The sequence below is a fragment of the Heterodontus francisci genome, unplaced genomic scaffold (assembly GCF_036365525.1).
Source record: "Heterodontus francisci isolate sHetFra1 unplaced genomic scaffold, sHetFra1.hap1 HAP1_SCAFFOLD_96_1, whole genome shotgun sequence".
Taxonomy (NCBI): Eukaryota; Metazoa; Chordata; class Chondrichthyes; order Heterodontiformes; family Heterodontidae; genus Heterodontus; species Heterodontus francisci.
Genome location: NW_027141894.1, coordinates 1,966,150 through 1,977,868, shown reverse-complemented (window position 1 = coordinate 1,977,868; position 11,719 = coordinate 1,966,150). Strand labels below are relative to the sequence as shown.

Below are 11,719 nucleotides of genomic sequence, written 5' to 3'. Positions count from 1 at the left end.
CACCCCACAGACTACCAGAGACACAAAAAGAGACTCTCACACCTAGAGGTCACACTGCACACACACACACACACACACACGCAGAGTGACTCACACACCCAGAGATCACCCCCACATCCATACTCAGACACAGACTCTAAAATACTAGATTTACCTCGTGGATTTTAATCCCAGACGTAGGTTTCAATTCCAGATTTCAAGCTTTAATATATTAAAATGCAACAAAAATGTGATGGGCCATTGTTTAAAATACTGGAATTCTTCAGAGTACTTTCCAATGCAGGAACATTACTGAAGGAGTAAGAGAAACAGTGAAGGAGTCAGAGACAGAGACAGAACAGAACAGCGAAAGAGGCAGTGAGAGCGAGTCAGAGAAAGGAAAGGGACAGAATGATAGAGAAATACAGGCAGGGAGTCAGGGAAACACATGGAAAGAGACAGGAAGAAAGGAAGAGGGTGCAGAACAGAGTGTGGGAGAGACGTGGAAAGAGAACGAAACAGAGAGAAAGACAATCAAAGTGTGTGAGAGACAACGACAGTGAATGAGAGGGAGAGAGTGGGAGACAGTGCGGGAGAGAGAAAGAGGAGACATACAGGCATAAAGAGAGAGAGAGAGAGAGAGAGAGAGGTCGAAGGAGTGAGAATGAAGCAGACATGGAGTTAAAGAAAGAAACAGGCAGGGAATGAGAGTGATAGAGTGAGAGAGACAGACAGGGAAGGGAGAGGGTCAGACATTGAATGAGAGAGAGAAAGAGAGAGAGTGAAAGTAAGACAGACAGAACCTGAGAAATAATAAAGACAGTCAGTGTGTGTATGAGAAAAAGAGAGGGAGAGAGAGAGAAATGATGAGGGAGTGAATGAGACAGACAGAACGTGCGAGGGAGAGACAGACAGGGAATGAGAGAGATTCAAAGAGATGGGGAGTGAGTGGGAAACAAAAAGAGCATGAGTGAGATAGACAGGGAATGAAGATTAGAATGAGAGAGACAGACAAATGGAGAGAGAGAGACAGGTGGAACTGCATTTATCCAATGAGTATTGAGCTGTGGGTGGAATTGACGTGTGTCACTGGGTCTTGTTCATTTCCCTGTCCGGGTGTGGAGACTGTGAACGCGTCAGATATTTTCAAACTGCAGCACTGTTCCCGACTAGGGTTTTTTTCAGGTTGTTTTTCTTCAGGTTTGCACTTGCTGATGTTCTATATTCAGTATATTCACACCTAATCTGTACTAATGCTTTGTCTTTCAAAACACCATTAACATATTGTTTGCCTTTGCTCCGTGACCTTTTGGTCAGCTATGTGGCGTGGTCCAATCTGCACCTTCTCCTTTGTTATCTCTTGCCCAACCCCCACCTCACTTGTTTATAATCTGTGACTTTTCTAATATTTGTCAGTTCCGAAGAAGGGTCACTGACCCGAAACGTTAACTCTGCTTCTCTTTCCACAGATGCTGCCAGACCTGCTGAGTGAATCCAGCATTTCTTGTTTTTGTTGTAGGGTTTAGACTGGCTCGGTCATAGAAGACAAAGGGTAGCAGTGGAAGGGTGTTTTTCTGAATGGAGGGCTGTGACTCGTGGTGTTCCGTAGGGATCAGTGCTGGGACCTTTGCTGTTTGTCGTATACATAAATGATTTGTAGGAAAATGTAGCTGGTCTGATTAGTAAGTTTGCGGATGACACAAAGGTTGGTAGAGTTGCTGATAGTGATGAGGATTGTCAGAGGATACAGCAGGATATAGATCGGTTGAAGCCTTGGGCAGAGAAATAGCAGATGGAGTTTAATCCAGACAAATGTGAGGTAATGCATTTTGGAAGATCAAATACAGGTGGGAAGTATACAGTAAATGGCAGAACCCTTAGGAGTATTGACAGGCAGAGAGATCTGGGAGTACAGGTCCACAGATCACTGAAAGTGGCAACGCAGGTGGATAAGGTAGTCAAGAAGGCATACAGCATGCTTGCCTTCATCGGTCGGGGCATTGGGTATAAAAATTGGCAAGCCATGCTGCAGCTGTACAGAACTTTAGTTAGGCCACACTTAGAATATTGCGTGCAATTCTGGTCTCCACACTACAAGAAGGACGTGGAGGCTTTGGAGAGGGTACAGAAGATATTTACCAGGATGTTGCCTGGTCTGGAGGGCTTTAGCTATGAGGACAGGTTGAATAAACTTGGATTATTTTCACTGGAACGACGGAGGTGGAGGGGCGACATGATAGAGGTTTACAAAGTTATGAGTGGCATAGACAGAGTGGATAGTCAGAAGCTTATTCCCAGGGTGGAAGAGTCAGTTACTAGTGGACATAGGTTTAAGATGCGAGGGGCAAAGTTTAGAGGGGATGTGCGAGGCAAGTTCTTTACACAGAGGGTGGTGAGTGCCTGGAACTTGCTGCCGGGGGAGGTGGTGGAAGCAGGTACGGTAGCGACATTTAAGAGGCATCTTGACAAATACATGAATAGGTTGGGAATAGAGGGATACGGTCCCCGGAAGTGCAGAAGGTTTTAGTTTAGACAGGCATCAAGATCGGCGCAGGCTTGGAGGGCCGAATGGCCTGTTTCTGTACTGTACTGTTCTTTGTTCTTTGTTTTTCGCTTTCAAATCGGATCAGCTGGTCAAACTAGTTCTGTGCTGAATTGTCCTGGAGCAACATGTCAATGTAGAGGCCCAACCGAACAGATAGAAAGGCATAATATAAAAGCAAAATACTGCGGATGCTGGAAATCTGAAATAAAAACAAGAAATGCTGGAAATACTCAACAGGTCTGGCAGCGTCTGTGGAGAGAGAAGCAGAGTTAATGTTTCAGGTCAGTGACCCTTCTTCAGAATTGAAAGGCATTGCGTCGTGTTGGAGACTCATGGGATGAAGCCAACAGCTGACCTGGGATGTTTCTGGGTGGGAAAGGTCCCAATCCCAAACCTCCTTCCCTGTATCGACCTCTCCAGAGGAAGAGACACCTCTCTCAGTCTGGTGTGTTTGTGAGTTATGTGGTCTCAATGTCTCTCTATCTAAACCTTTGCTGCTTTCAATCCTCTGCTTTCAAATCGAGATTTGTTATGATGAGGTATTTCTGACAGGTTATCTGCCTAACTGTGAGACGAAGCTCTGGGAGCTTCCTGTACCTTATCTTATCAATCGCTTGCTTTGATTTACCCCATCTGGATTTCCCACTTCTCTTTTCATTTACTTTGGAAATTTTAATGACAAGGTGCAAAGAGAGTGAGAGTGATAAGGCTGGTTATTGGACAGGACCTTCCTCCACCTTGGACAGAGGCCTTCACCCTGAGGCAGCATCCAATGGGTCTCTGAGTTCTTATGTCTGTTTATTACTTTGGGGGTGAATTCTCTCGATCTGAGAGATCGATCTGTAGTAGTCACTTGAAGTGATATCTGTTTGTGGACGTGACTTTATGTCAGATGCAGACCTGCCAATTTAAGTGGTGTGCACTGTGGGTATTTTTCGTTCTGTTCACTGCAGTGAGTTTAGGTGGTGTGCATGGCAGCTATTTGCAGTGGTAAACACTGTGGTCAATTTAAGTGCTATGATATATGGACTATAGATCCACTCTGTGACCTCCCCGTGAAGTCTCTGTAGATGCAGACCCGCTCACTTAGTATTCCGTGGTGTCCCTGAAAGTACAAACCCTCTCTGTTACTTCCCTGTGGAGTCTCTGCAAGGACACGCACTCTCTGGGATCTTCCCCTGTGCAGTCTCTGTGAGGACAGTCCCATTCTGTGACTCACCCCACGGAGTCTTTGAAAGAACAAACTAAATCTGTGACTCCAACTTTGGATTCTCTGAATAGAAAGATGCATTCCGTGACTCCCCTGTGCAGTGTCTTTATCTACAGACTAACTCGATCACTCCCACTTTGGCCTCTCTGTAAGGACAGATGCACTCTGTGACTCTGCCGTGAGTCTCTGTAAGGTAAGACCCACACTATGACTTCCTCTGTGGAGTCTCTGTATGTGCAGACCCAGTTTGGGACTCCTTGCTCGATTTCCCTGAAGCTTTGAAATTTATTTTCTGTGATTTAAGAATTCCAATTTCGCATCTAGTTCAAGGTATACTTTGATGCAGAAAGGGTTTGATTGTAAGAGGTTAACTGAACTTGTTTGCTCAGTGAGTAGAATTGGAATAAAGAGTCGCATGAACGATGTTTTGACGAGTCTGTTTGTTCAGCAACTGTAATTAATGTCAGTTGCAATAACAACTAATGCTCTCCCTTGGGAATTTCTCTCTGCTTTAAATAAGGGTTTCCATTCACTGTGTCACCTCATACCATCACCACATTGCCTCCAACAGAAATTACAACAGCAACTTACATAGAAGAGAAGCTATGAGTCTGATAGATTTTATTGCATCTTATAATGAAGATATGCGAATAAAAAGAATATTTCAGAATATTGAAAAGATTTACTATCCATTCCTCGCTGCTGTTAGTGTTCCTCGTAAGTATTAATGTCCAGTTAGTAAGTTTACAATCCATGTTGCACTGTAATATTAATCTGGCTGACAACATTACAGGCTCAGCTATTAATGGTATTCTATGTTTCAAATTGTTTCATCTTTATTAACACATGAGTTGTTGTTTCAAGATATTTGTACATTCTCACTGCTGTTGGTGCCCTTGACATGTCCCTGCATCCAGATATTACTACTATACAGCATTTAACTCTGTGACTTCCTTTGGCATTCCCCATCCCATCTGCAATGTTGTGGGCTATTGATGGTATACGTGATACCATATTACCAAGGTTCAGATATTCTATATCCAACTGAAGCAGAGACTCTGTGATTAACAAATTTCATTCTGTTGTCTATTCTGAAAATGTACAACATATCAGATGATTTTTTCATGGTTTAGGAGACTTTTTAGCAAATCTTGGAAGATCACCTACCTGTAACATTAACTCTGTTTCTCTCTCCACAGATGCTGCCTGACTTGCTATGGATTACCAGCATTTTCTGCACTTATTTAAGATTTTCAGCATCCACTGTAGTGCATTTTTCTTTTCACTAATAGTTAGTATGTTTCCTTATACAGAATCACAGAAAACAAATTCTGGCAGATCCCACATGCACACACTTACATCTTTACATGTTTGAATTATCATTTGCAGTTAGTGTCTCTTTTTCCACCATCTGCTGTTCTAGATTAGTGCCACTACATCTGACTGTTAGACTAGGGTTATAACATGAACTAACATTCTTAATCAATCGTCACTCATTCAGATTTCAATACATTTATTTCCAATCACTGTTTTGAATGACAATTTCATATACAATTGGATCCCATGCCAATCCAGCACAGTCCAGTTGAGACCATAAATTTATCATCTCGTTTTATCTGCTCATGTTAAAAACCAATTAGTCACGAAGTATAAGGTGGAAACATTTCCATTTGCGTTCAGATACTAAACAAAACAAAAATCGTTGGCGCTTTGTCTGCTAGTTAAGTTGTATGAGCTCGATGCTAAAGGTGCACGCTCAATGATATCAAAATTACTTTAATATTCTAAGCTATTTACCTTTATACCTGAACTGTCCTTGGTACTTATTACCTGACGATTTGCCTATTAAATTACAGCCTTTTCAACATAATTGATTTTGCTAACCCTTTGAATCTCTGTTTAGGCGGCATCTAGAGAATTGTGTCCAGTTCTAATAACAACACATTAGGAAAGATGTGAAGGTCATTGAGCAGGTGCAGAGGGGATTTACCAGAATGGTTCCAGGGATGCGGGATTTTAGCTACAATATTAGGTTGGACAAGCTGTGGATCAACGGAATATGAGGGGAGATTTGAGAGATGTGCACAAGATTCTAACTGGTTTTAGAAAGCAGGCAAAGAAAAGTTGGTTCCATTTGTTGATGGGTCAAGGACCAGGGGACATTATTTTAAGGGTTGGGGAAACATACAGGGGGCAAAACGAGGAGAAGTTTTTTTTGTGTTAGTGTGTGGTAATGACCTGAAGCTCACTGCATGGGTGGGTGGTGGAGGCGGAGACAGTCAATGATTTCAAAAGAATATTGTGGACACTTGAGGGAGATAAACTGCGATAGAGCAAGGGAATGGAACTGATTGGATTGCTCTGTGGAAAACCAACATGAACTCAATGGGCTGAACTACCTCCTTCTGTGCCGTTATCACTCCATGACTATGACTCCATAACAATGAGTTGCACGTTTCACCTGAAAATGTCATCAGTGTTTTTGCTCCTAGCCTGATGTATACCTTCTCTTCTGTTTATTTCCTTTCCCCACAGTTAACTTACTGACGATTGTTATCCTGTCTCGGGGAAAGTGCGGTATCTCCAAATGTGTCACTCGCTACCTGGTGGCCATGGCAACGGCAGATCTACTGGTCATTATCCTTGACCTGATATCGAGACACTTTCCCATTGTTTATTATGAGCATTTTCTTTTCCTGATGTCCATTCCCGTGTGCAATATCCATATGGCCCTGCTTTATGCAGCTACAGACTGTTCTGTTTGGTTCACCGTCACTTTCACCTTTGATCGATTTGTGGCCATTTGTTGTCACAAGCTGAAAACTAAATTTTGCACCATGAAAAGGGCAACTTTGGTATTGGCAACTGTGACAGTGCTGAGCTGTTTAAAGAACATCGTCTGGTATTTTATGTATCTAGGACACTATCGCCTACTGAATAACCCCGTGTTTTGTGCTGCAGATCTAACTGATAGTAATTCAGAGTTATGGGGGACAATCGAAATTATTCACTACATTCTCACCCCTTGTGTCCCATTTGTTCTGATTCTGCTGCTCAATGCTTTAACCGTCAGACATATTTTAGTGGCCAGCAGAGCCCGAAGGAGACTCCAGGGTCACAGCAGTGGGAAGAGTCACAGAGATTCGGAGATGGAGAGCAGAAGGAAATCGATCATTTTACTCTTTGTTATTTCAGGGAATTTCATACTGTTATGGTCACTCTTTACAGCAGTTTCTATATGTAACCGAATGAGTGAATTGGGTTATGTGATATATCGGCCTTATTTCGTACAAGAAATGGGCTTCATGCTACAGCTCCTGAGTTGCTGCACAAACACTGGTATTTATGCTGTAACCCAGACTAAGTTCAGAGAGCAGTTAATGAATGTGGTGAAATATCCCTTTACTCTAATTGTTACATTCAATAAACAATGAGAAGAAATAAAGGTTTCCCAGCATTCGAACCCGAATCCTGCCTCATATGATGCCTGATCCATTCACCCACGTTGGTCCAGTGATGCAGGTTAATATTAAAAGCCTCACTGACATACTCTGTAACCCACTGCCTGAGACACACTGTGAACTGCAAAATACTCCCACTGACCTCAGACATATTGTGACCCTGATGGAGAACACAGGAGAATATTAACAGACTCACTTGGACACTACATCATGACCATCATATGACAGGGCTGAACTGTGATCGATCAAAACTCCCAAACACACTGTCTGATATTTATAACGAGAGTGAGAGAAACCCTCCTGTAAATATTTGTCCAAGCTCCGTGTAAATATTAACTAAATCGCAGAAATCCCTGCGGACTTCAAAAAAGTAACAGAAATATATATTTTTTAGATTAGATTAGATTAGAGATACAGCACTGAAACAGGCCCTTCGGCCCACCGAGTCTGTGCCGAACATCAACCACCCATTTATACTAATCCTACACTAATCCCATATTCCTACCAAACATCCCCACCTGTCCCTATATTTCCCTACCACCTACCTATACCAGTGACAATTTATAATGGCCAATTTACCTATCAACCTGCAAGTCTTTTGGCTTGTGGGAGGAAACCGGAGCACCCGGAGAAAACCCCACGCAGACCCAGGGAGAACTTGCAAACTCCACACAGGCAGTACCCAGAATCGAACCCGGGTCCCTGGAGCTGTGAGGCTGCGGTGCTAACCACTGCACCACTGTGCCGCCCTAATTTGTGCTTTAATTTCTGCCAAAAAACTTGAATAACAAGACCACAATTATAGAGTCACATATTTCATAGGAAGAATCTTTCTTTGCTTTCCTCCAGAGTCATAGAGTGATACAGCACAGAAAAAGCCCCTTCGGTCCATTGTGTATGTGCTGGCCATCAATCGCCTGTATATTCTAATCCCATTTTCCAGCACTTGTCCATAGCCTTGTTTGCTATGGTGTTTCAAGTGCTCATCTAAATACTTCTTACATGTTTTGAGGGTTCCTGCCTCTCCCACAACTTCAGGCAGTGTGTTCCAGATTCCAACCACCCTCTCGGTGAAATTATTTTCCTCAAATATCCTCTAAACTTCCTGCCCCTTCCCCGAAATCTATTCCACCTGGTCATTGACACCTCCGCAAAGGGAAACAGTTTCTTCCCATCTACCGTATCTATGCCCCTCATAATCGTGTACACCTCAACCACGTCCCCCTCAGCCTTCTCTGCTCGAAGAAAAACAGGCATAGCCTATCCAGTCTCGCTTCATAGCTGGAATACTCTAGCCCAGGCAGCATCCTTGTGAATCTCCTCTGCACCCTCTCCAGTGCCATCACATCCTTCCTGTAGTGTGGCGACCGGAACTGTACACAGTACTCCTGCTGCGGCTTAACTAGAGTTATACAGTTCCATCATAACCTCCCTGCTCTTATATTCTATGCCTCAGCTAATAAAGGCAAGAATCTCATTTGCCCTCCGCACCACCTTATCTAACTGTTCTACTGCCTTCAGTGATCTATGGACAAGTACACCAAGGTCCCTCTGACACTCTGTACTTCCTAGGGTCCTACCATCCATTGTATATACCCTTCCCTTGTTAGTCCTCCCAAAATGCATCACCTCACACTTCTCAGGATTAAATTCCATTTGCCAGTGCTATGCCCATCTTACCAGCCCATCCATATCATCCTGCAATCTAAGGCTTTCCTCCTCACTATTTACAACACCACCAATTTTCGTGTCATCTACAAACTTACTGATCATACCTCCTATATTCACGTCTAAATCATTAATGTACACCGCAAACAGCAAGGGACACTATCCCTGCGGGACACCACTGGTCACAGGCTTCCACTCGCAGAAACAACCCTCGACCATCAGCCTCTGCCTCCTGATACTAAGCCAATGTTTGATCCAATTTGAAAATTGCCCTGGATCTTATGGCTGTTATCTTTTTAACCAATCTCCCATGTGAACAAAGAACAAACAAAATTACAGCACAGGAACAGGCCCTTCGGCCCTCCAAGCCTGCGCCGACCCAGATCCTCTATCTAAACATGTTGCCTATTTTCTAAGGGTCTCTATCTCTTTACTTCCTGCCCATTCATGTATCTGTCTAGATACATCTTAAAAGACACTATCGTGCCCACGTCTACCACCTCCGCCGACAACGCATTCCAGGCACCCACCACCCTCTGTGTAAAGGACTTTCCATGCATATCCCCCCTAAACTTTTCCCCTCTCACTTTGAGCTCGTGACCCCGAGTAATTGAATCCCCCACTCTGGGAAAAAGCTTCTCGCTATCCACCCTGTCTATACCTCTCATGATTTTGTACACCTCAATCAGGTCCCCCCTCAACCTCCGTCTTTCTAATGAAAATAATCCTAATCTACTCAACTTCTCTTCATAGCTAGCGCCCTCCACACCAGGCAACATCCTGGTGAACCTCCTCTGCACCCTCTCCAAAGCATCCACATCCTTTTGATAATGTGGCGACCAGAACTGCACGCAGTATTCCAAATGTGGCCGAACCAAAGTCCTATACAACTGCAACATGACCTGCCAACTCTTGTACTCAATACCCCGTCCGATGAAGGAAAGCATGCTGTATGCCTTCTTGTCCACTCTATTGACGTGCGTTGCCACCTTCAGGGAACAATGGACCTGAACACCCAAATCTCTCTGTACATCAATTTTCCCCAGGACTTTTCCATTTACTGTATAGTTCACTCTTGAATTGGATCTTCCAAAATGCATCACCTCGCATTTGCCCTGATTGAACTCCATCTGCCATTTCTCTGCCCAACTCTCCAGTCTATCTCTATTCTGCTGTATTCTCTGACAGTCCCCTTCACTATCTGCTACTCCACCAATCTTAGTGTCGCCTGCAAAATTGTTAATCAGACCACCTATACTTTCCTCCAAATCATTTATGTATCAAAAGACTTACTGAAGTCCATCTAGTCGATGCCAACTGTTTTACCCTCATCTACACACCTAGACACCACCTCGAAAAATTCAATCAAATTTGGTAGACATGATCTCCCTCTGAAAAAACCATGCTGACTTTCCTTGATTAATCCCTGCCTCTCCAAATGGTGATTAAGCCTGTCTCTCAGAATTTTTCCCAATTGTTCCCCTCCCACTGATGTTAGACTCACTGGCCTGTAATTACCTGGTTTATCACTGCTACCCTTCTTGAATAATAGTACCACATTCACTGTCCTCCAGTCCTCTGGTACGTCTCCTCTGGCCAGAGAGGATTTGAAAATCTGTGTCAGATCTCCTGCAATCTTCTCCCTTGACTCACATAGTAGCCTGGTAAACACAGCTCATCTGAGCCTGGGGATTTATCCACTTTTAAGCCTGCTAAAACCGCGAATACCTCCTCCCTTTCAATACGAATTTGTTCAAGTAAATCACAATCCCCCTCCCTGATCTCAATGCCTACATTGTCTTTCTCCATAATGGACACAGTTGAAAAGTAATCATTTAAAACCTCACCTTCGTCTTCACACACAGTTTGCTGCTTTGTTCCCTCATGGGCCCTACTCTTTCCCTGGTTATCCTCCTGCCCTTAATTTTTTTTTAAGAGATACAGCACTAAATCAGGCCCTTCGGCCCACCATCAACCACACATTTATACTAATCCTGCACTAATTCTATATGCCTACCACATCCGCACCTGTCCCTATATTTCCCTGCCACCGACCTATAAATTACTAGGGGCAATTTATAATGGTCAATTTACCTATCAACCTGCAAGTCTTTGGCATGTGGGAGGAAACCAGAGCTCCTGGGTGAAACCCACTCAGACACAGGGAGAACTTGCAAACTCCACACAGGCAGTACCCAGAATTGAACCCGGGTCGCTGGAGCTGCGAGGCTGCGGTGTTAACCACTGCACCACTGTGCCGCCCTTATATACTTATAAAACACCTTGGTATTATCCTTTATCTTGACTGCCACTGTTCTTCATGCCCCCTCTTCGCTCACCTAATTACTTTTTTAAGTATCCCCCGAGGCTTACTATACTCCTCTATGGAACCACTGTCTTCAGCACTCTGAATCTGACATAAACCTCTTTTTGTTCTGATCCAATCCTTTATAGCACTTTGCATCCAAGGTAACCTATTGTTCCTACTCTTCACGTTTACAGGAATATGTTGGCCCTGAACTCTCACTATTTCCTTTTTTAATGACTCCCACTGGTCTGGTGTAGACTTTCCTACAAGTAGCTGCTCCCTGTCCACTTTGGCCAGATCCTGTTTTATCATATTGAAATCGGCCTTCCCCCAATGCAGTACTTTTATTATAAAAGCAAAATACTGCGGATGCTGGAAATCTGAAACAAAAACAAGAAATGCTGGAATCACTCAGCAGGTCTGGCAGCATCTGTGGAAAGAGAAGCTGAGTTAACGTTTCGGGTCAGTGACCCTTCTTCGGAACTGACAAATATAAGAAAAGTCACAGATGATAAGCAAGCAAGGTGGGGGTGGGGCGAGAGATAACA

General features: G+C 43.6%; 1 protein-coding gene across 1 annotated transcript; it reads left to right on the top strand.

Annotated features, from left to right (window-relative positions):
• Nucleotides 1-4,339: 4,339 nt before the first annotated feature.
• On the top strand, nucleotides 4,340-7,168 carry LOC137365621 (probable G-protein coupled receptor 139). Its single transcript, XM_068027997.1, has 2 exons — nucleotides 4,340-4,451; nucleotides 6,270-7,168. The coding sequence occupies exons 1-2, from the start codon at nucleotides 4,340-4,342 to the stop codon at nucleotides 7,166-7,168; spliced, it is 1,011 nt and encodes a 336-aa protein (XP_067884098.1).
• The last annotated feature ends 4,551 nt before the right edge of the window (nucleotides 7,169-11,719 follow it).

Excerpts from the sequence above, each read along its gene's own strand:
- LOC137365621 (XM_068027997.1), top strand. The coding sequence starts at position 4,340 with ATGAGTCTGATAGATTTTATTGCATCTTATAATGAAGATATGCGAATA. Across the intron at positions 4,452-6,269 it reads CGCTGCTGTTAGTGTTCCTC|TTAACTTACTGACGATTGTT; the intron begins GTAAGTATTAAT and ends CTTTCCCCACAG.